Source organism: Acanthaster planci, linkage group LG06 (assembly GCF_054643075.1).
Source record: "Acanthaster planci isolate LZ-2023a linkage group LG06, COTS_SCS, whole genome shotgun sequence".
Lineage (NCBI taxonomy): Eukaryota > Metazoa > Echinodermata > Asteroidea > Valvatida > Acanthasteridae > Acanthaster > Acanthaster planci.
This window is the reverse complement of record NC_141782.1, coordinates 2,720,554-2,743,724: the sequence shown is the minus strand read 5'-3', so window position 1 is coordinate 2,743,724 and position 23,171 is coordinate 2,720,554. Positions and strand designations below refer to the sequence as shown.

At 40.4% G+C, this 23,171-nt stretch overlaps 1 protein-coding gene across 1 annotated transcript; it reads right to left on the bottom strand.

The window, feature by feature from the left end:
* Positions 1-1,392: 1,392 nt before the first annotated feature.
* Positions 1,393-22,779, bottom strand: LOC110984775 (uncharacterized). Its single transcript, XM_022245261.2, has 22 exons — positions 22,213-22,779; positions 20,893-21,256; positions 16,160-16,282; positions 15,583-15,702; positions 14,343-14,462; positions 13,946-14,080; positions 12,814-12,945; positions 12,113-12,238; positions 11,865-11,987; positions 11,117-11,239; positions 9,999-10,118; positions 9,170-9,295; positions 8,815-8,937; positions 7,957-8,082; positions 7,343-7,435; positions 5,533-5,628; positions 4,874-4,969; positions 3,955-4,050; positions 3,541-3,642; positions 3,038-3,143; positions 2,441-2,557; positions 1,393-1,925 (listed from the first exon to the last, which is right to left on the bottom strand). The coding sequence occupies exons 1-22, from the start codon at positions 22,549-22,551 to the stop codon at positions 1,859-1,861; spliced, it is 2,973 nt and encodes a 990-aa protein (XP_022100953.2). The 5' UTR covers positions 22,552-22,779; the 3' UTR covers positions 1,393-1,858.
* Between the last annotated feature and the right edge of the window lie 392 nt (positions 22,780-23,171).

Below are 23,171 nucleotides of genomic sequence, written 5' to 3'. Positions count from 1 at the left end.
TGTTTGTTTTCCGTTTTCAAATAAACAACGGAAAATGATTCTTTGTCTTATTTTGTTTTCAAATCGAAAAATGAATGAACGAAACGCACACAGACCTTTTTCACTGAAAGTCTAAATTAATTATTTTTTTCCAGTTTTTGTTTGCAAATCAACAATAATTTGGAAACGCTTTTTTGTTTGATTTTTCGTTTTCACATCGAAAAACGTACACGGACTACCCTTTTTGCTCTAAATGTAAGCTAGGATAAACAGTGCTCTCTCTGGTTCTCGGTGTACCGTCACATTAATTGACATGGTTCCTTGACGTCAGTTCACCGCATGTTTTTGAAAAAGCACGACAAAAACAAGTAGGCCCTATGGGCTATCAAGGATTTCTTCTACAGGAAGCACTTTTTCTGGGGGGGGGTCCGCAAAAGCACACACCAAGGACGAACTGATAAATTTTGTGAATAAATCAGTGAAAGGGAGCCAATTTCCATTTTTTAAATCCTTTCATCTATTTTTTTCAGTTCATTCGCTCCCCCACCCTTTTGGGGTGGGGTGGAGCACCCCCCCTTAACCCCTAGCTCATGACGCCCATGAAAATAGTGACTAACTGTACCGAACCCTCACAGGCAAGCACTCTCATACTTTTTTGTTTGCAAAGAACATGTATATTTTATTCACTGACTTATGGCCATTTACAATACATTTATTTTCTTACACAGAAATAAAGGTTAGGCCATTAACACTGAAACTGAGTCACAATATTAAAGGAAGCTATAAACAATGGGGTAGCTTATAAAATGTAATAACAAAGGCCTACATACAGCCAGGGCCTCTATCTGTGTATGAATATTACTTTTCAAGTACCGAGGTTCTCTACCAAATATTGAACTGGTCAGGAGAGAATAAAACTGGAGTGTATGGGCACTTCACGGTAAATGCACAAATGTAGGATTACAAACTAAATGCGAGACCTTAGGCACTCCCAGTTTTGTAAAATGTAAGTTTCAATGATAAAAGTACTCAAAAGGTACTCAGTTGAGTAATTTATGAGTAGTTTCATCATGAAAACATAATTTTACTAAACATTTTATTCTGTAATCTCCCATTTATGCATGTACCATCAAATGCCATGTACTTCAGCTATGTTCCCTCCTAACTAGTTCAATATTTGGCAGAGAACTCAACTTGAAAAGTGTTCGACTACAACATGGAAAGGAATGCTCCTGGCGTTTTAAGTACGATTTGTTGACACATCTGTAGATCTGGCAATACGCTTTGGGCTTTCAGACGACAGGCAAACTTTCTGAATTTTGGCAAAGAGTTCGAAGGTAAGCCTTTCTACAAAATATCCCCGACTTCACCACAATTTGAAGTATTAATCAAGAATGACCAACTCATTGAGTGTCATGGGCATAAGCCAACCTCCAGTTAGTTTTCAGTCCAAATTAAAATTTGAAGTGGCAACTTTGGAAGAGGGTCATTCTATAAATTTGGGGTCCAATTTTTTCCTGTCCCTGTATCATCTGACAAATAACTTTGCAACTTTGGAATACAAGTCTTTAATTTCTAGGAGTGATTAAGTAACGCAAAATACTTGTCAAACAAATACACATGTACAAGAAGCTTACAGTTAATTTTAATGATATTCCCGTGTCAATTTCCACAGGTAGGGTGAGACAGTGACACCAAATATGTCACACGTTTGGACCCCAAAGTTATTAAGTGACTCAAGACTTTAATTTCATTGCACAGCAAGGTGCCTATACAGGTCAAATTTTGGTGAACTTCACGAAATTTGGTTTTGGGTTCAAGTAAACCACTCCGCCTCCTGTCGCGTGGGAACACTGACAGGCCTATTAGCTGAATTAGCTCACTGGGGACAGGCGATGCGATAGCCAGTCAGGTACTGAGTGACGTACACAAATCTCTGCACGTACCTGGCAAAAAAACAAAGGAAAGTAACAAAATGTGAGTCTTTCAAAGCTGAAATTGACGGAAATAAAAACTGAAGTAATAAGACGAGTATTTCCGTGACAGTTCTTTACTTTGGCAAATTAATTTTCTGTTTTATTATAATGCATTATGTGTACCATAGGTATTCAAACACAAACCAGAATATGTTCTCGAGAGCAGAAAACGAAACTTGTGCACATAAATCTACATTGGTTTCATTGGCGAAACATCCAGATATCAACTCAATCTGAACTCTAACTACAACTGTTACTTTTGCATTCTCTGCACCAAATGAGCGGGGAAGAAACCGACACTATTTGTCACACTTCGGTTCTCCATCCTCCTCAGCTTGACGACTTCAATTGTCACGCACAAGCGAAAACTGTACGGTGGGAATTGTTTAAACAGAACCAAACTTTTTGCAAAGGGCAAAGAAAACTCAGTTTGCAACCCGGCAAACTGCTCACGAGACCAATTTTGGTGGGGGTTGGCTACTCACTCAAGCGTGGTGCAGGTTCTCCAGCCAAAGGGGCCGCATGGCTTGGTGACCTCCTCCCGAACGCGTTTCCTGACTCCCCGTACAATGGACTTCGTGTAGGTCTCCAGAGGACAAGTTCTACGGGCAATAACAATGTACTGTGATTTGTTCCCTTCTTGTTATAAAGTCGAGTACATAACGATTTGACTCACTCTATAAATGATGTGATGGATTAATACGGACAATCTCACATTTATAACCTTACAGATCTCATCACTTCTCTGCTTGTTTCATTATTGTTGGAATTCAGTCCAAATGAACATAAAGTAGTTTACCTGACAGTTTTAAGAACAACATTAACTGATGCAGAACATTTTCATTACAAAAAATTACAAACCAGAATAAAATGAACAATAACAACCATCTACTATACATATAATTTGATAATGACAGAAAAAAAATCAAATCAAGAAATGAAAAGTACAAGGCAAATTGGATGTATGTAGCAAATGGGCAAGAACTGGTGTTCAGCTGGAAAATGTTGTTGGAGTCCTTGAGTATTAACAGCAAGCTGCGTAATACGCCTTCAACGAGGTAACTTGGCGGGACATTTCTCACCTTCTCTGGCAGTGTAATCCACTGGTTCCCTTAGGGCATCTACAGATATTTCCAGGCAAGCACAATCCGCCCTGCTGACACTTTGGACGACACTCGGTCATCTTCACTGTGTTGAAATAAAAAATGCCCACACAAGTCCGGATTGAGAATCACCACGCATGCTTTGAAAGCTCCTTGCCTAACGAGCCCTCCAAACAGCTAACTAAGAGAGCGGTAAACTTGTGGAAAATTAAGAGAATATGCTTTTATGAAGGAGATTGAGAGGTATTTATTTTCCCACAAGAATCACCACGTCAGCACGAACAAAAATGTTCAGTGAGGCTAAAAATAATTGCCTGCCGACTCATTCCGGATCTTGAATCATTTTTCAGTCGACATTGAAAAACAAACCACAACACGTTCTTGTAAATTCACTTTTTCAAAAAGGAGACGAGCAGGTTTTCTTTTTCAGGGGGCTTAACGCATCAGGTCGTGGAGACTTTGATCAAAACAACAAAACATACGTGTTTGGCAGCGGGATCCAATGTAGTTGGGTGGGCAGCGACATCTGTTGTTTCCAATGCACCGACCACCGTGGAGACAGGGCTGATCACACCTCTCTAGCTCTAGTGCATCAACAAAACCAACATCAGAAAGGCTACTCAAAATAAAAGGATTCACACTCAAAGAACCACAATAGCTGGCCAAATGCCAAAACACAACACTTATGACATAATTTTGTTGGTTACATCCCAAAATGACGTATAGCATAGTTTCGATGATGAACCACAAAGTGACATATTGTCTACAGATTTCAAACACACAAGACAGCAACTATCCATTATACATCAGGTTGTGATATAACCGACAACTTCAAGAATAAATTCATCACTAGATTTTCCTTGAGTTTTTATGAACACAGCACACAATGTGCTTACCTATTTGACATCGTGCGCCCCGGTAGTTCGGTGGGCATAGACAGAAATTGACATTGAGGCAGGAGCCTCCATTCAAGCATTCAGGCTGGCAGGATGCTGGAGAAATCAGTGTGAAGAAAAGCGGTACATGCATTTGGGAGCAAGAGGTACAAAGTAAAGAGCATGTCCCCAATCCCACGGGAGTTGTCAATGGTGAGCCCCAGCGTTCAGGGTCTAGCGAGGCAAGAGCCCCCCTAAAAGCTCTTTAGGCATGAAGAAAAAAGTTTATTAAATGTTTGTTTTGACAAACGAATAACTAACAGCGGTTCATGGTTTGATGGAGAGATTTTTAGAGGCACTGTTGCTCTTGATCTCTAATAGACCGATCCATCAAGCATCGGATGTACCATTGTGTGCTTGTACATGGTGCCTTGTGGGGTACCGGAACAATGGAAGGTACCCCGCAAGGCCAGTTTTGATCCTTGTGGGGTACTAAAGTGGTACGCCACAAGAATTTCACGAAATAGATATTTTATATTTACTCCAAAAGGAGGAATTTGTGCCATGACAGTGCCATTCATCTGTTGCAAATTGAAGTATTTTATATAAGGGACATACAGTCAAAATTTTAACCCAGGAAACTGAATTTGGTTGAAATGGCAGTGATTTGAAATTTTTTCTGTGTTGTGTGGGAGTTTTGTACATGAGAACAAAAGAAATACCCCACAAGTATGCATATGTAAGGGTGGGTGTTCCAACCAATCACAGCCGTGATTTATGTCCAACGAGCGTGCACTACAGTCCATCATGTGCGCATGGGCGTATGATGTGCAAACTGGGATATGCGGCATGTCATTGGAGAAGAACATGCGTTAAGTGCCCATGTGCACAGTGGGTGGAGCTTTCTGGATCCGTCTATTAAAAACACTTTGGTACTCACGTGTTTGGCACTGGTCACCGACGTAATTGGAAGGACACTGGCATTCGTTGGGACCGATACAATTCCCCCCGTTCTGACAAGGCAGCTCGCAATGGGCTATCAACAAAAAACGTAACTCACCAATTAGACATTCATGTCGCATTACACCTGTTGAAGAACATCTCGAACATGAACGCTTCTTGGCATCAATGCTGGCAATGATTACCTCTTATCTATTTGGCAGCACATTTTCGACAACTACATAACTGCCATTGTGCCCGCTCTCATCAGACCCGATTCTGACCTTATTCACAAGGTATATCTGTTACAAAACAGAGTCAGATTTTCCTAGAACTCAGAGGTGAAACACACTGCAATTGTAGTTGAGAACAGAATGGGATCTCAACCATTCAATATTACGCATTGAGAACCTGCTGTCATGAATTGTTAAAATACACTTTTCCCCTCAAAAAATGATTTTGAAAGAAAATACATCTTAAGAGTTCTGCTGAGTTAATCAGGCTCACGATTTTGCTCTAATGTGATACACAAAAAGAGCATGCTGGACAGCCTGCCATCGACATGTAGTGTAACCAAAGTTCAATGCATCTCAAACCTGCATCTGGAAGGTTGTTCATAAAAGAGTGAAGTATTCCAGCCTTCCTGGCATGTTGTCTCACCTTTCTGACAGCCTCTGCCGCTGTAGCCTGGAGCGCACATACACCGGTTCCATCGCAAGCAGGTACCGCCATGGGAGCATGGGGGATTACAGGTGGCTGGACATGGACAAGAACAATAGGTGTGACACAATCCCCAATATCATGGACATGAGCAAGAACAATAGGTGTGACACAATCTCCAATATCATGGACATGACCAGGAACAATAGGTGTGACACAATCTCCAATATCATGGACATGGACAAGAACAGTAGGTGTGACACAATCCCCAATATCATGGACATGACCAGGAACAGGTGTGACAAAACCCCCAATATCATGGACATGACCAAGAACAGTAGGTGTGGCAAACCCCCAATATCATGGACATGACCAAGAACAGTAGGTGTGACAAAACCCCCAATATCATGGACATGACCAAGAACAGTAGGTGTGACACAATCACTGACACTGTCATTATCATTTTCCTGGATTCTTGTAACTGCTAAGGGGGGCTATGCTGAGGTTATACAGAATCAAACTTGTAGAGGTTTCCCTTGCTCCAAGCTGAAGTTCAAGTTTTTATGCAGTTTGGAGTGGAATCTGAGCCATTCACATTTCAGATAGCCTCTGGACTAGTTTTTTTTTCCTTTCTCTGCATATCCTGAGCCGACATACATGGAATGGTAATAGCTTGTGGTGATTGAGACCATGATTGGCTGCAGATTATGAGTCAAGACAAGGTGCACATCCACGTCAGTTAAGAGGGAGGTATCTCCTTGGTTGAACTAAAACAGTTGAAAATAACAAATAGAAGGAGTAACCAGTGTGTGTAATGGAAGAGGGACATGAAGAGGGACCTATCTCATGTTGCCTGCTGTTTGTACGGGCGGCCAAGGTTTGCGGAAAGATCACTTTGGGTTGGTGACAGGCTTTGCCTCAAAATAAATACTATCCTCATCCTGAAAACATTAACAACCGGATGTTTTCATAACTAGCATTCAGCAGAGTTTGTAGAGTTGAATCACTTGACTTGGACTCCAGTCTGACTCAAGTCACTTTTTTGTGACTCGTGGCTTGATCAGTCTTTGACTTGTGACTTGATTTGGACTTACAATAAATGACTTGTGACTTGATTTGGACTTACAATAAATGACTTGTGACTTGACTTGGACTTACAATAAATGACTTGTGACTTGACTTGGACTTGCACATCATGACTTGTTACCAATGCAAGTCAGAAAACTATTTAATCAAACCCATTAAAGTTTTGAATTAGATCTATCTACTCATGCCTTTCGTTCTTAAAATAATCAGCGCAAAGTTCAGCTCGCGGCTTCTACTTCAGTTTGTCTGCCCAAGGCCATGTCTGAATCACTTGGCTGTGGCTTAAAATCACACAGACCACGACTTGACTTGTACTTGGACAAAAGACTTCAGGCTTGCTTGTGCATGGACCGAGTTGTCTTGTTACTTGACTTGCCCTGTGATCAAATGCCTTGTGACTTGACTTGTGACTGGACCAAATGACTTGGCTTAGACTTGCACAAACTGGCTTGTGACTTGACCTGTGATCAAATGCCCTGTGACTGGACTTGTGACTTGGCCTGGATTGCAATAATTGACTTGTGACTTGATTTGGACTTGCAAAAATTGACTTGCTACCACCTCTGGCATTCAGTAGGAATAGCGTATTTCTCATTGGTGTTTTGACAGCGAAGTGAGATTGTGTGATACTTTTGCTGACAACCAGTCATGGTTTCCTAAATATTTACAGGCAGCTTCAACATGTCATGCTAACAAGGAGAGGTCTAAATATATATATACTCACGAGTGCAGGTCTCACCACCGTAGCCAGCGGGACACACACAGCGGTTTGGACCGACGCAGACACCGTAATTGCGACATGCTGGTTCACAAGTGGCTAATGAGTAAAAGCATTGTCAAAATGTAAAATACTATATTTACTTTCAAATGGAGACAAATATATAGTTAAAATCCACATGGTTCGTGTTCAAGAATCATACAAAATGGAAGCAAAAAACCCTGCTCAACACGAAAAAGATGAAAATAAGGTGGTAATATGTAGAAATGGCAACACGTTTGACTACCAAAGAAAAATCATAGGATACATGTAGCTGTAAATAGCATTGAAATGAACAAAGTAAATGATCAATTGTCATAATCATAGAGTTTCTTTAAAGATAACAGTGAAATTCTAAGACAATTCTAAGACATGCACATTTTCCTCCAGTGAAAATGCTATTGAATGGACAAAAAGCTCTTTAAGTAAGAATCCGAATCAAAAAAAAAAATTTAGAAAAAAAACCAAATGCATACAATACAAAATTGTATTTTCTATTCTTTTTATAATTTTTGACTGTTTTCTGCCAAAATTAATGATCTGCTGAAACAAGGCAACTAAAAAGTTAGTTTCAGTTTTACCTTCACATCTGTAGCTGTTTGCCGGGCTAACCTGGTACCCTTCACGGCATTCACACTCGTAACTACCTTCTGAATTCCTACAGAGCTGTTCGCAGCCACCATTGGCATCGCTGCACTCATTCACGTCTGCGAAAAAGCACGGCATCGGGAATTCCGGTTCAGAAATAAACCAACAGCACTCACGTGCCAAACCTTTTATTTCGAAATTTACATGCTCAGCCAAAACTTGCAGAGAGCCAGTCACACAAGATACCATGGTTACATGAAATAAGGCGGCATGTTGACCCCAAGGATGGGTTTCCAGGTGCAAGTGCATGTTTAGACGTTTAAAAAAAATCACAATTTGTCTGTCCAGTTGGCTTTCGGTCTCATTAATCATTTCAGAGTTATTTAAATAAAATAATGTAAATACAATCACACTGTTAAGTGCTTAAGAGCACTAATAATTCTGATAATAAAAAATGTTACTGTTATAAGGAGATAATCTGCAAAGTCTATAAGACCTCTTCTTAACAAGATTTGACTGTATTCAATTTTCAAACACATGTACTCTACAAAATCAAACGTACATGTATATATATACAACAGCTGATGATGCCTAGACCTTGGCATTATGATCATAATTAATTGTGGCAAATTTGTGAATTTAATTCTTTAAGATGGAATCCATGAGTAAACGTTTATTCATCTTTGGATATACTCAGATATACTCATGATTTATTCATAAGGGATTCTGTAAAGCGTGACAAATAACACATGAAAGATAATCAGGTAATAAAAAGTACCAGTAAAAGGATTATTCAGAATGTTTACTGTATTTAAAATCTATTGGTATTGCCAACTATGAGGCTAACCTACCGATGCAGTCTCGACCATTGTTATGAAGCACAAACCCAACCCTGCAGTCGCACACTATACCCCGCTGGTCCAGCCGGCACAGCTGTGCGCATCCACCGTTCTTTTCCTCACACGATGTTACATCTGGAAAAAAAACAGTTTCCTCTTTAAAAGACAATCTGCGCTTACATCGGTTGCAATCGAATCTCAAGCTTGATGACATGACGCCCTGTCTTAATTTCTGTGTCTCGAGCAATGTTGCTAGTAACAATGCTCGGAAATTTTGTTCGCGTTCAACTGTGAACGGTACAAGATATCAAGGGGTTGAGGACAAAAAATTCTGCAGTGAGAATTCAACAAAAGCAATGCAGCATACTTCGGCAATGAGTTGTGCTGTTAGCAATGAAGTATCTGGTACGACCACACTCGCAGTAATACGATCCCTGGGTGTTAATGCAGTTCTCCTCACAGCCACCATTGCCGAGCTTACATTCATCGATATCTGCATTGTGCATTGAATGAGGAACAAAAGACCAATGAAAACAAGGTTTACCACAGGGGAAATCGTCATCGTCTGTTGTGAGACATAAAGTGTCTACTTCTATAAATACCCTAGGTTCTGATGATGTAACCGATTCGCAAGTGTGATGTCACTTTGGTTTACACCACGCCCATTGTGCATAGTGACCTGGAACCAGGGAACCAGAAATCAATGCGCAACTGGAGTATTTGTCCAATGGGAGCTTGTAACCGGTGGTGCGTGCGCATGTACAACCAAGTCACTTACGAACCGGAAAGCGCTTTGAGTTTAGTTAAACGTGCTATATATGAAACTTGGTTATCATTATTATCATTCAACTTTCTGGCATTACATGAGTTTTCAAGTGGTAATCACGGAATTGTTTATTTGTTATGCATTGTCTTTCTCCAGCTCTCTGTAAATGTGTTTTGTTTCTGTTTGTTTCCATGGTGCAACCATCAATGGACCTTTATTTCAGCAGGCATTCAAAGCAATTCTACACACACTTCTTTTGCCCAGAAAACTCATCTATACCCTCTTTAATTTGGGAGTTACTTACATTCAGAATGCGGGATATTAGCAGATTTTTGATTGATGACAATGGTGAAATGGCAAAAGAACAAAAGCTGCAGACCACTCGCCATCTCAATACAATTCCTCAAATGGAAGTAAGTGACCGACTTACCGACGCAAGTAACCTCATCATTGTGTAGCTGGTACCCGGCATTACAGTAACACTTGAATGAACCGTAAGTGTTCTCGCAATGCTGCATGCACATGTGGTCTTCCAAACACTCATCAATATCTGAAGACAAATTCGGAATCTCATTTAACTAATTTGTCACTTTTGTGGTGCTCAATCTTTTAATACTCTCTGATTATCCATGCAAAAAAATCCCATTCTGCCTCAACCCTCCAAAATCCTCCAGTATTTCTTGAATATGCTTCGTTGGGGACTGCCCACTCCCTCAAATCCTCAGGCAATTCCTGTCATTATGTTGATGCAGTGCGAGTGGTATCTTGGAGCAGTATGGAGGATTTTACATATAATGTGGGCATGAATTTATGCATGGCTGAACATTAACAACACAAGGTCTAACCTACAACCTTGACACAATGCATCCTTAAAACCAGCAGTAGCTGGCTAGGATTTTACTAGTGGGGGGCACCTTCATTTTGTGGGGGCACCAGCTTTCAGTGGTATGGTTTTTTTAGGGTAAGCTTTTGTTAGCCTTGTTCAATATCCATTCATCCATTTTTTAAAGAGGGGTTACCTGGGGGGCACCGGGAATTTGTTGGTGGGGGCACATGCCCCCCAGACACCCCCCCATGGCTACGCCATTGAAAACCAGTAATGCAATTTAACTGTTCTTCCTCAATCGTCCAAAATCCTCCAAGACTGCCTGGAGGATTTCGGAGGATTGAGGAAGGTTACGGTTAGTTAATTAGAATTCAGGAACCTAAAGGGCCAAAGGCGTCCAACATTTGAGGGGGAACCTTCAACAACGCAAAGAAATAATATGTCTGCACAGTCCACATTTCTGTGGGCTGAGACTCCCAACAACTTTCTGAACATTCACATAAATTAAAGAAATAATACAGTGAGAGTCAATTGAATTATGGAAATGTATACTCGCTGGTACACAGTATACCTTGACAAATTTCTCTTGGGTCATAATGGCTATGCCGATTTATCGATTGTACTTCTCATGGACTGCTGATTGAATGCTTCTCAAATGAGATTCAGTCTACTTCATTCGACTCGTCAATGAATTGATCGAAGATCAATTTATATCGATTTACCTAAGCAATCCAGACCGTTGGGTGCCATGATGTATCCGGCATTGCAAGCACACCTGAAGCTCCCTTTGGTGTTGACACAGATCTGAGAGCAGCCACCGTTGCCAAGAACACACTCGTCAGCATCTAGAGAGTGAGATGGCATAAATTTCGATCCTACCCTCACTGGAGGAAGATAAAGCTTTGGCAGCTGTCAGAACTTGACAAAGGTCACTATTGTTTGCATGTGGGGGATGTTTGTTTCTTTGTTTTGTTTTGCAAATTTCTGCCTAAATTTCATTGTTTCATGCCCTTGTGGAGTTGGAGGATTGGGATGGATAAAAGTAAAAAAAGAAAGACCAAACCATCTACGAAAACTGAAAATTTCATCTGAGACACTTCACTGACACAAATTTGTACAAAATTTTTGATGCTACATTTCCTTTCTGGTGAAATTCCCTTCAGTATTTGAGGAAATGTAGGTTTTTAAAATTGTCAGTGTTCAAACTATCAAGGAAAATTACACTCACAGCATGAGAAACAGATTGTTAAAAAATGACTGTCCTTATAAAAGGTGACAGAATTTTAATACAAATACTAAAAGGACGATGATGTGCCATCAAAGAAATTTTGCTGATAGACAAACTTTAATTAGATTGAAGTGCATTATTTAGTCACATCTCTATCCCAACTACATGTATAAGCAAATGAAAAAGAATACAGTCTTCTAGTACAAAATGGGTCGGAATATAAGACGACAAAATTGCTTTACCGTAACAGTTTCTTCCATCCCCATGGTAACCGATCTGGCACTGGCAGAAGTAAGAGCCAATCAAATTGCCGCATCGAGCCAGCTCGTGGCAGTCTGAAATTTCCAGTTCACACTCGTCTACATCTGAAATCATAACAGACCTCAATAAAATATACAAATGTGCAATCATCGAGGACGAAAAACTGCAGATGCAAAACATTTTGATTGTGAAGTGAAGTTCAAAAAGTTCTTTGGAGCTCTTAACGGACCTTCGCAGGTGACACCGTCACCGACAAAGCCAGCTGGGCACTGGCAGAAGTAAGACCCAGGAAGGTTCTGACAAAGAGATGATCCAGAACACACATCTAGCTCGGAAGATCTGCACTCATCGATATCTGAAAAGCCGGAAAAAAAAACCACAGCAAATAAATGGATTGCAGGATAGGCAAATTTTCAAAATAAATAATAACATTAAGCTCATGCATGAAATGCAGCGGTGGTAGAATGATTTTAAAAGTGGAGGGGCCAGATATGAGACTATCTGGCATCAGTCATTAATAAAACGATCCATTACACCCCATCCTATTATAGGACCTTCCAGAAGTGGGGGCTAAGTCCCCCCTCTGTCAAGAAAGTTGGGGGGGCCACTGGCTCCCTGCCCCCCTTCCACCGCCAGGGGTGAAACGGTTGTTTAAAGATTTGCCTTGATACCCTTGCTCACATCAGCTATTTGACGTGGAAAACACAGAAGCAAACTGATTCAGCAATGATGTTGAAAATATTATGCCTCAATAAAAAGTAACCAGCAAAACGACACATGACATCAAAGACAAACAAACAGACTAAAAGATACATTAAGCCACAAAATCCAAACACAAAACCTATAAGACAACAAAACAAAGGGGAATTTTTTTCAACTCTGGGCAAGATTTCAGATAAGATTTTGTCTGTGAGGAACTCAAATAGTCACCTCTGCAACCACCGTCTCCGTCCGTGGAAAGCTCATAGCCCACATCGCAGTCACACCGAAAGCTGCCCTCGGTGTTGACACAGAGAGCTCCCTCTCCATCACAGACATTAGATGAACTACACTCATCGACATCTGCAGCAGGTTGGGGGGGGGGTTAGGGATGGAGGAATAAAAGGTCAGGTGAATGGCACATTACATAATGATAACTATTATTATCACAGGTTCATAACAGACAGCTGAAAGGCGGACAGTGTACAAGTACAGTAGGACTACACCAAGAATCCTTATTTTCAAAGAGTTCATTAGACACATAAACACAGATGGAGTCCTAAAAACGATTTGTTTAATCCAACCTTAAAACCAATCACAATGCGACCACAAAAAATACAAACTCAACAAATAAACAACAAATCTAAGCTTAAAAACCAATGTTAAGTGCAATCTTGAACCTTGAGCAAATTTACTGTACAGTACTCCCTTCTGAGTTGATTATCCTATGAATGGATGTTATTCAAAGGCAAATCAATTCTGGGTTGCGGAAGGTTCAAGATTGCATTTAATACCAACAACATCTACATATATGTGTAAAACACATTGAGTAAAACAATTTAAGCTAAAACTGATAATGATGCTGAAAGCAATGATAAGTACCCAAGTAATTATCGCCTTTTGAATTCTGATCTTTAGGCTTACTAATTATACTCAGTCAAATGTTGAAAATAATAAAGCTGATTCAATTAATATGTGCAATAAGCCCAACCATACACAGGAACATAGCAGAGTAGCTAGAATTTTGAGCGGGGGAGGGGAAAGCGAGGGACTTCATCTTAAAGTGAGGGGGCTGACTGGATGTGAGACATATACATGTACATAATCGTGGTCACATGAAATTGGGGGATGGGACGACAGGGGGGCGATGATTTTTCTTGGGCGGCGTGCGCCCCCACACCCCCCTTAGCCACACCGCTACAAGAACAAATGCTGAACTGATAAAATTTTAATTCTAGAATTGACTGAAATTGCATTCAAGTTCAAACCACTCCTTCAAAGTCAAAGGTCGTAATTTGGTTTTTTTTTTCCTATTTCACTTAGTTTGATATGCATGCACTTCAGGGGGAGGGAGAGGCCTTACCCTGGCAGCCAATAATTGGCACAGCCATGAAGCCATCTGCGCAGCCGCAATCATATGAACCGGGAGTGTTGATGCAGAAAGAATTGGGTCCGCACCTGGCCTCCCAGAGCGTGGGGAACTCACACTCGTTCACATCTGAGAAAAAAAAATAAAATAAAGTTCTTACAACATCACCACTGATCACCCAAATAAGTCTGTGGGAATTAGAGTACACATCAGGGACTACACAATTGGTCATTTCTACTCCTATTGTTTTACCTTAATATTTTTTTAATTACCTGAAAATAATCAATAATGTTTCTGTAACAGAACATCTCCGAAAGTTGGATTACTTCTGATTTTGTTCAAATGAAGGAAAGAGTTCCACACACATACGTAGACATTAGCTAGTGCTAACCTTCGCATACGCCCTCTAGAGTCGATACGAAGCCAGGGAAGCACAGGCAGTCATAAGATCCTGGCACGTTTCTGCATCCAGCATTAGCACCACACGGTTCATCCAGACACTCGTTGATATCTGCCATATCAACAATTTTTTGTAAAGAATTTAATCATTTAATTTTAATTTCAGTTGCATATTTTCGCTTTTAAAAGGTATTCATTAATCAGTCATTTAATTAAAACAAGGGTGTATCTCTCAAAATCACAATCTGAGATAAAAAATCTTAAAACGTTTCACCACTTTGAAGAGAGTAATTTCAAAGAAGAACATCAAAGAAAGTTACATCCATTTGCCACAAAAATACCACTTGCAATTGTGACAACATTTTATTTGTACAAGTGATATCTCTTGTTGTAAAATCATTGGATCGAGCAAAAGGGTGAAGCTTACGATAGCATAGCATCTATTTGTCATTGCTTTGTACAGGGAACGCATAAAACGCCCAGTTTTAAGAATGACTAAATGAGGCAATAGGATGTGTCATTGAGATAATTGCACATATGCATAAATGCTTTAAGAGAGCCACATATTTTCGTGGCAAACAGATGACAAGGATAGAGGTTGACAGTGCTGAATCGCACTGGAACTTCATATTATGCTAGCAGTCTGGGGCAATAAGTTCTCTTACAGTGCAACATGCACAGAAGCTTTTAAAATGTTTCTTTTTCAGAAGCTTTCTCAGAGATCAAACTTCAGGAAAGTACCTCAAAATTGTTATGTTTTTTTCTGTATAGGTCAGTGTATGTGTCACTATTAACCTTGAAGGGGTCTATGATTACACACTCATAAATAAGTTTTTCATATAGGCCACTGATTTTTTTATAGGCCCTTCAACCCATGCCTTGGTACGGAAGCAAATTGCTACTGATGTGAAAAATTATTTTAAATGGCTTATTATCTTGTTTAAACAACTTATTATCTCATTTAAACGACTTTTTATCTGGTTTACACAACATAGTTATTTTTTTAAACGACATAGCGATCTCGTTTCAACGACTTAGTATCTCCTTTAAATGACTTTGTATCTTGTTTAAATGACATAGCTATCTCGTTTAAACGAAACAATCAAGTCGTTTAAATGAGATAAAAACAATTTTTTCATGTTGGCAGCAATACGCTTCCGTACCTAGGACTGGGCTATTGGAACATAAATTTGCACAGTCTTTCAGGGATATACATGTATAAGTATACTTACCTTCACAATACCCGTCATCTAGCTCCATGTAACCTTGTGAACAGAAGCAGAAGAATGAGCCATAGATGTTGTAGCACTCCTGGTTGGCATCACAGGGGTTGTCAAGGCACTCGTTTTTGTCTAATTCATCGTGGGATCAACAGGGACACAATATGCATGTACAAATTATTCTAACTGAAAAAATTGTAAAACGAGACAGACTAGTGCAAAATGTCAATCACTGCATATGGGAGTTCATTTTCATTGATATCAGTCACCTTTCCTTTGCACAGAGTAGTGTTTCTTTCATTTTTATACTGTGACAATTTTCAACAGCAATTGTTCCACTAGCACTGTTGAGAGGTTTTGTATAGAAATGAAAATTTCATTTAGATCTAAGTAAATTTATATTTTAATGATTAATTGAACTTCACGAAAATCCAAGATCTGAAAAATTTTAAGTTTTTGCTTTCTGACAGTTAATAAGTCACTGTAGGGAGTAATTACTGGCGTCCGTACATGTAACTCTTCCCTTCATAAGACTTTTTAAAAGTGAGATTCTGTCTATTACTATATGACGTTCTGCAGAGTTCCTAACCTTCACAGGTTTTGCTGTCCTCCCCAAGAATCAGTCCCTCGAAGCATTCACAATCGTAGCCTCCTTCCGGTTTGGGTAAACAGATGTCGGAACACCCTCCATTATCGAATAAACATGGCTCCACTGAAAAACAAAGTCGTCACTTCCATATCACAACATTTCAGCTTGTTGAAACAGATATCGATAACGCATGGACCAACTTAGTTGTACTCTTCTTCAACGTTTGAAACTCTTTCATATCCTTATGTTGGTTAAATGCATTAACAAGCGCACTTTTTACACACTTAAAAATCTATGCTTTTGTAGACAGCTGAGGGCGCTGTTGCTGTGATGTCATCCAGGGAAGACATCATTCAGTTCATAGGTTTTTTCTGTTAAAACTGTGACCAAGAATTAACACGTTGCAAACTTTCTGAGAAAGGGATCGATGCTTGCATATTGCTATGCACGTAAACAGCAATGGATCAGGAAAGGAGAGAAAACTTCATCCAGCAAACTCTTTAAAAAATGCAGGTTTTTTTGTGTACAAACGAATGCAACATTGAGGCTTTCGTCCTCAGATGACATCACGGTTCTGTCGTGAATATGGTAATACTTATCAGCATAATAACCAACCAGTCAGTAAAATACCCATTGAAAAGGTGAAACAAAAGTTGAAAATCAGGTTAACTGAGACAGCGAGGTGTATTTTGAAGGTCTGTGATAAAACGAATTGATTGCAGCTACCCTTTAAAGATCATTTTGTGTATGCTGTGCATTTTTGTAGTTCTCTTAAATTCATGAAAAACCACGTTCGTCTTTCTCTTTTAATCCGATTGAAAAAAAAAGACTTTTTGAAACATTTAAATAAAAGGCTTTTCTCAATAAATGAGAGAGGCGCTGCGTTGCTTTGGTGTCATCGTCAAGACAATGTTCAAATATTCATTACCGAGTCATAAAGTATAAATCTGCTCATTGCAAGTACCGTGTACATGTTTTATGAGAAAACGTCTCCTACTGGCCCACTGCCAGGAACAGTAAGGACAGCAAAATATTCACAAATCTGGAAAACGTTAGCGCTGAAATAATGAAACGAAAATAGAGGGCATAAAGGTGCAGTAACAAAGGTCAGTTCATGAAAAAGACAATTCACGGAGCATGTGCCGCAAAGCACGCGGAGTGCTATTTTGTAAAAATGAAAATAACACATTTCTGTAAAATCCGCACTGAAGCGCCGCACACATCTATGGATGAGTCCTACTTTGTGGTGTTGATGACGACGTAATCACATGACTTTTCAAAGCACACGTAAATGTTCGGATAAGAAATAAATGCAAACCACTCAACGAAAATTCATGTAAATTGTGCGAGGATGTGGCGAAGAAAATAATGCGAAACCATTAAAGCGATGACATCTGGCAAAAATCAAAGCAAGTTGATCTAATCTTTTGCAAAGCTTTAAATCAAAGTTCAACGAATTTACTTCGCTCGTGGGGAAGAACGCAACTTGATAAAAGCACAATTGATGCAAAAGCTAAGCCAAATTTTGGTAAAGCAGGCTTTAGAATAACATTTCCACACCGCTCCCAACATAAATCAATAGCTCGACCGTCACTATCATTTTTTATGATGACTTATACAGACTGTTGCTCATGGACAAACGTTTCTTAGAAGACCCCAATTGAATTCACACGCTTCTCTAATAATAAAAGTGCCCGTGCGGCAACATATACAGTATATCCGCAACAGGCCCGAGGAGTCGCCAACTCACACAGGTCAACCACATTAACCTGCCGACAAATTTCACGGTAATTTTGAGGTTAACCAAAACCTCATAATCGATGGCCTGAACGATTGATGGCACTAACCTTGGCAGCGTGATGTTCATGTAGACAGGATATTTTGTTATACAGACGCAACGGTTCCGAAGGACTACAGTCTAGAATTTCCGAGATTTGGGAGGTGATATTATTAAGCGAATACAAAAGCGAACAAGCATTGTCAGCGTTCGGAAAACAGGTTGTGAAAATGCAAACAAATTTTGCTTTTAAGTTTGTGATTTTATACAGTTCGAACATACATAAACTGTTATTCAATTTTTTTCTTTTCAATAAATATTCCGTAATATTTCCGAATGTCTGATTTTTTTTACAAAAGATTGGTTCGTGTAATGAATTCAGTTTTACTTTTCCACGTGGAGCATTTATTTTTGATTGAATTGAATTTGACTAAATACATGTATTTTCTAAATAAAGCGACTTTGAAGCAGCTTTTCATACAATCTCACCCACATTTCACGTCAGTTTGACAATTTGTACGCTACAACGCTGTGCGCATTTCAACGATACCGGTACACAATGTATTCATAAAACGCCTTCCCTTAAAGTAAATTATCACTGCACTACATAAAAACAGTCATTATTTTTGGACAGACGAGTTTAGATTAGGATGAAAACCTGTCGTTTGTTGTGGGGAAGCATACAATGTATATGTCATAGGGATATCGAGAATCTCTATTCTAACGTTATACCCCGAACCAAACTGAAACGAAGACTTCATGGCGTGAAAAGACGAGGAGGGTATTACCACGTCGGCCCTGCTCGATCTAATCTTCCTGCGTGACAGTAACTGCCGGGGAGAGATTGCTGAGAGCTATTCCCAAAGAGAGCTCACAATACCTCCCTTGAGGGTTGCCAGTCACTTCGCCCCGTTTCCACTTCGTCCGATCTCCATAAACTTGTTTCGACTTGGGGCTGCTACAAACTTAAGGCTGTTTTTTATTTTAAGTCTTTAGCACACGGAAGAAGTGGCGCGTAGGCGTGGGCATACCCGGCGTAATTGCAACATAATGGCTGAAGGACTAAAGCGGTTGTGGGAGAAGAGATATTAAAATAGGCAAAGTGACTGGTGACGTTGAAGTGCTTGGGTGACTGTGACGCCTTTCAACAGCAGGAAAATAAAATCTGGCCATGCAAGAGAATATTTTTATCAAAATCAAAATATGGAGGGCCTGACGTTTCGATCCTAGCAGAATCTTTCTCAAAGACAAAATTTTACTCGTAGAAAAGGTTTGATCATCAAATTGTGTTGAGCCTATACACCCCACATTCTAGAATGATGCAAAGCTCTTGAGCTTTGGCATGTATCAGCATAGGAATTTCATCATTAGAAGCGTGGCATCTCTGGCCAATGGCTTAATTACTCCATGCTTCGACCACAGAGCTATGCTTTGACCACCCCAACCAAGATGTCCTCGACTTCTCTGCTGCTTCAAATTAGATAAAGACCGTGGTCTACATTCCGTCCGAAGTTAAAACAGACCAGCTGTTTAAAACATCTTCGGAATTTGCATGCAATACCATGAGGTAACCAGGAGCATGATGTAACTACATGTAGGCCTACAATGTGTATCCGACGGATGGTAGATGAAAGCCTCCAGATTTTTACTCGCTCTTATTAAGAGAAGAAATAGCGTAAGTCATATTGCATTCGCCATTTTTTCTAATTTGCTCCGCCAAAAGAACTATACCCTATCCGCTCCGAGCAGAACAAAAGAGGGCGTGTTTTTTGGTAGTCACCGCATAGGCGCGCCATGAGGCGCGCAAGTATATGCGCGTTTGACGCGGAGCACGCTGAGTACGCGTAACTAATTGTTCCGGCATGTATGGTCTTTCACGCAGGACGCCCTTGTAACCACGTCTTTCTTTCGCCGATTGGGGGTGCACTTCAGCTCGGGGCGATCAAAGCGCTATACCCGTCACAACTAAAGAACTTCACCCATGACCACCGGCACCGTATGCAAAATGTATACTGGTGTGCGCGTAAATGTACGCGTATTAAGAAGTGCTACTGGTAGTGGAGCTGATGGATTCAAACATTGGAAAAGTATTGGTCAATTAGCGACAAATTTCTTATTCGAATAGACTTACTTTTATACTGCAGTTTGATCAAATTAACAAGGTCAATTACGACGAAAAACCAAAGGTGTCATTTCCCTTTAAAATAAATATTGACTGCTTTTTCTCGTGATGTAGTGAAACCGCCTTAATTCCCTCGATACGCAATGTTTGTCCAAACACTTCAAGAGGAAAAGTGTTGGCTTAAATCCACGACTTATTATTAGTAGTTTTGGGCCCATATTTTTAGACTGGGTTTGATAATAACCAGCGGTGTTTATCCCTTATTGTTTATTCGCGAATTAGGCCTTTGTTTGGTACATGTAGATAACGCTGGGCAAAATTTCAAGGCTGTTTCAACTATATAAAATAGTAAGCAGGTAAACAATCACCAATTCTTGTAATACATCGTGCGTTAGCGTTATGTAAATTAAGTACAGAGTAGAAACAACAATCAACACTCTGTTATTTAAAAATGTAAAAACGAAGGTTAGTTAGCTTAAAAATGATGCGAGTGAAGATAAATTAAGTCCACATGGCAGGGGCGGATCCAGGAAAATTTCTGGGGGATGGTCAGACCGGAATCCTTTTTTTAATGTCTCAATTTTGCGGACGAGCGGAAATGATGATGAAACATACATGAATACATCGTTTACAATGGTATTGGTGTACATGCAAGAAGAATCTTGCAGGATGCTATCTTGTTTTCAAATTTACTTTAGTTATTATTAAATTATCCCCCCTTTTTGTCTCAGATGGGGGGGAGGGGGGATTCAACCAACCGGATCTGCTTCCGAATGGAGACACCATGCTGGAGCCAAAGGCATTTACCCCCTATAGCCTATACTATGAACCCACCTGTAGTTTTCGGACCTGGCGTTACAGTGGCCTCTGTAGGACTAGTGGATGAGCTAGTAGTTGATGGGTCAGTGGTGACGTCATCGGCGGCGGATGTCGGCGCAGTGCTGATGTCAGAGTTTGATTCTGTGGCCAGGTCGGCGGTGGTAGCTGGCGGCGTAGCTGATTCTGCGGCTAAGTCCTCCAAAGCTGCTTCTTCGGCACCGTCAACACTGGCAGTGGATACTGCTGACGAGGGCGTCACGTTTACCGCTCCACCCTCTGACGTCGTAGCTGCTCCTTCCGATGCCACCGTTGGCGAAGTTGTGGTGTCAGTAATTGAGCTTGCCTTGGTGACAACATGTGAAGCATCTGTTGTGACGATCTACAATATGCAGTGAACACACAAAATATAACGATCCTAACAATGTTGGTAACAATTGGTATCTGCATAATCAATCCATTAACAATTTCAATAATCTTCGTGCATTGTGCACCAACCGATATTCTTTGAAAACAAAAAAGGGAGCTGCGGAAGAGAAGGAGGTGCAGCAAGGGGGAAGGGTACCAACCTCCCAATTCATAAACAGGAGAAGAAAGAAGATCGAGAACCCGACTATAGGTGGTTGCAAATGAACAAAACACTGTAGAAATTGTATGCACATTTTCAGTGCCCTTTGCAATTGTCGGTTTATTCGTAACCAGTGGTAACCAGTTGCATTAAAAAAGTGTTAGGGCAAGGTGCAATAACTGTATCTTTTGTAAAAAAATGAGCTCTCTCTTAAAACTGGCACACAATCATGATTACTTTAAGAAGCTCTTACAGGGGAAAAGAAAGTATATACAACAAGGAATGCATTTATACGCGTACATACAAAATGATTAACAAAATTGCTCAGAACCTACGAAGGCCGTCAATTTGGCCCACCTGGACTGGAGGTTTGATCTGATACACCTGACATAATATGCCTGATCGAAGAGCATCGAACATGTTATATAATAATTACACATTTGTTTCGTTTCTCCTAATTTTAATCATTTCATCCATGCTTGGAATTATCTTATACGTCTAAAACACAGCTGTAAAGTTTTAAAGAGTACGTCATGTAAGTAAGGATTTTTGAATTAAATTAAATGTTTACTTATTAGTAATTTTCAATGCCCCCAAATAATCTTCTCCTCTCTGTTCCTTCGAGCATGAAAGAAAGAAAATATAGACAGGGAACCCAACAACAGATTCTTTTCCTAATTTCCAAGAGTCCACGACACTCTACTGACACCATGGTGGAATCTTTTTTTTCTTTCGTAAAGGAGAAGAGAAAAAGAACGATGAAATTTTACCTCCGAGCTCTCCTCGACGCCGGCTCCATGCGGAGAGGTGGTTGTGCTGGAGTTGCCATCAGCGGCTATACTGCTATTTGTGGACGAGTGCTCCCTGCATGCACTGGAAACAGGCAACGACGAGTTCTCCCCCTCCACACATTCACGTGCAGTGTCAAAGCCCACCGTCTGACACTTTCCACTTCCCACGAGCAAGACGACCAGCATCACAACACAGCAACCCAGTTTGAGCTCCATTTTGAAAACAAACGAGAAGTCACCCACAACAGAACACGATGATAAGTTCTCTGAAAGTGGCAGTCCGTTGGTGTTTCGTATTTTACCAACTCTGGACTGCATTCGTTGGCTGGTGGCGTGGAGACTTAGATTTTGTTATCTTTCAACTGTGGGATCAAACATGTGGTTTTGCAAACTAGAAACACTGCATGACCACTAGACGTCAGGATGTGGCCAGATGTGACTTCCAGGTTGGGAAAGCGACGTGTGGGATATTTCGGGTCGGCTGGCCTGGATGCTTTGAGGGGGGCAAGTTTCGACAGCTTATTTCACCTGACCTCCTTCGTGATTGGCGTGCGGCTTTGCTCGTTTTATGTTCCCCCGGTGGTGCACGAGCTTTCATGATCTGCGCCGACTGTGGATGTTTCTTGTTTGCCCACAATAAACAAACCTCGAAACAATACCAGACTTTGTGGTTGTAAATGAACTGTGCAATAAACGAAGGAGGAAGGCATCGAAGAGACTGCTTAATGTTGAGCTTATACGGACAAAAGAGGAAGGGTGCTAATGCCCACTGTTTACCACATCCGAGGGTTGTTTATCGCTTGGAAGTTATTACACAACGTCCCAGATTTGGATAGAAAAACAAATCGTTCCATTACAGCCGACTCGCCAAATCTGTGAACTACACATCTGATTCGTTGCATCTGAATTGTGAAAATAAAATCTCCCTACTTTTTCTT

Excerpts from the sequence above, each read along its gene's own strand:
- LOC110984775 (XM_022245261.2), bottom strand. The coding sequence starts at position 22,551 with ATGCAGTCCAGAGTTGGTAAAATACGAAACACCAACGGACTGCCACTT. Across the intron at positions 14,081-14,342 it reads TCTAGAGGGCGTATGCGAAG|ATGTGAACGAGTGTGAGTTC; the intron begins GTTAGCACTAGC and ends TTTTTTTCTCAG. Across the intron at positions 3,643-3,954 it reads GGGCGCACGATGTCAAATAG|AGCTAGAGAGGTGTGATCAG; the intron begins GTAAGCACATTG and ends TTGATGCACTAG.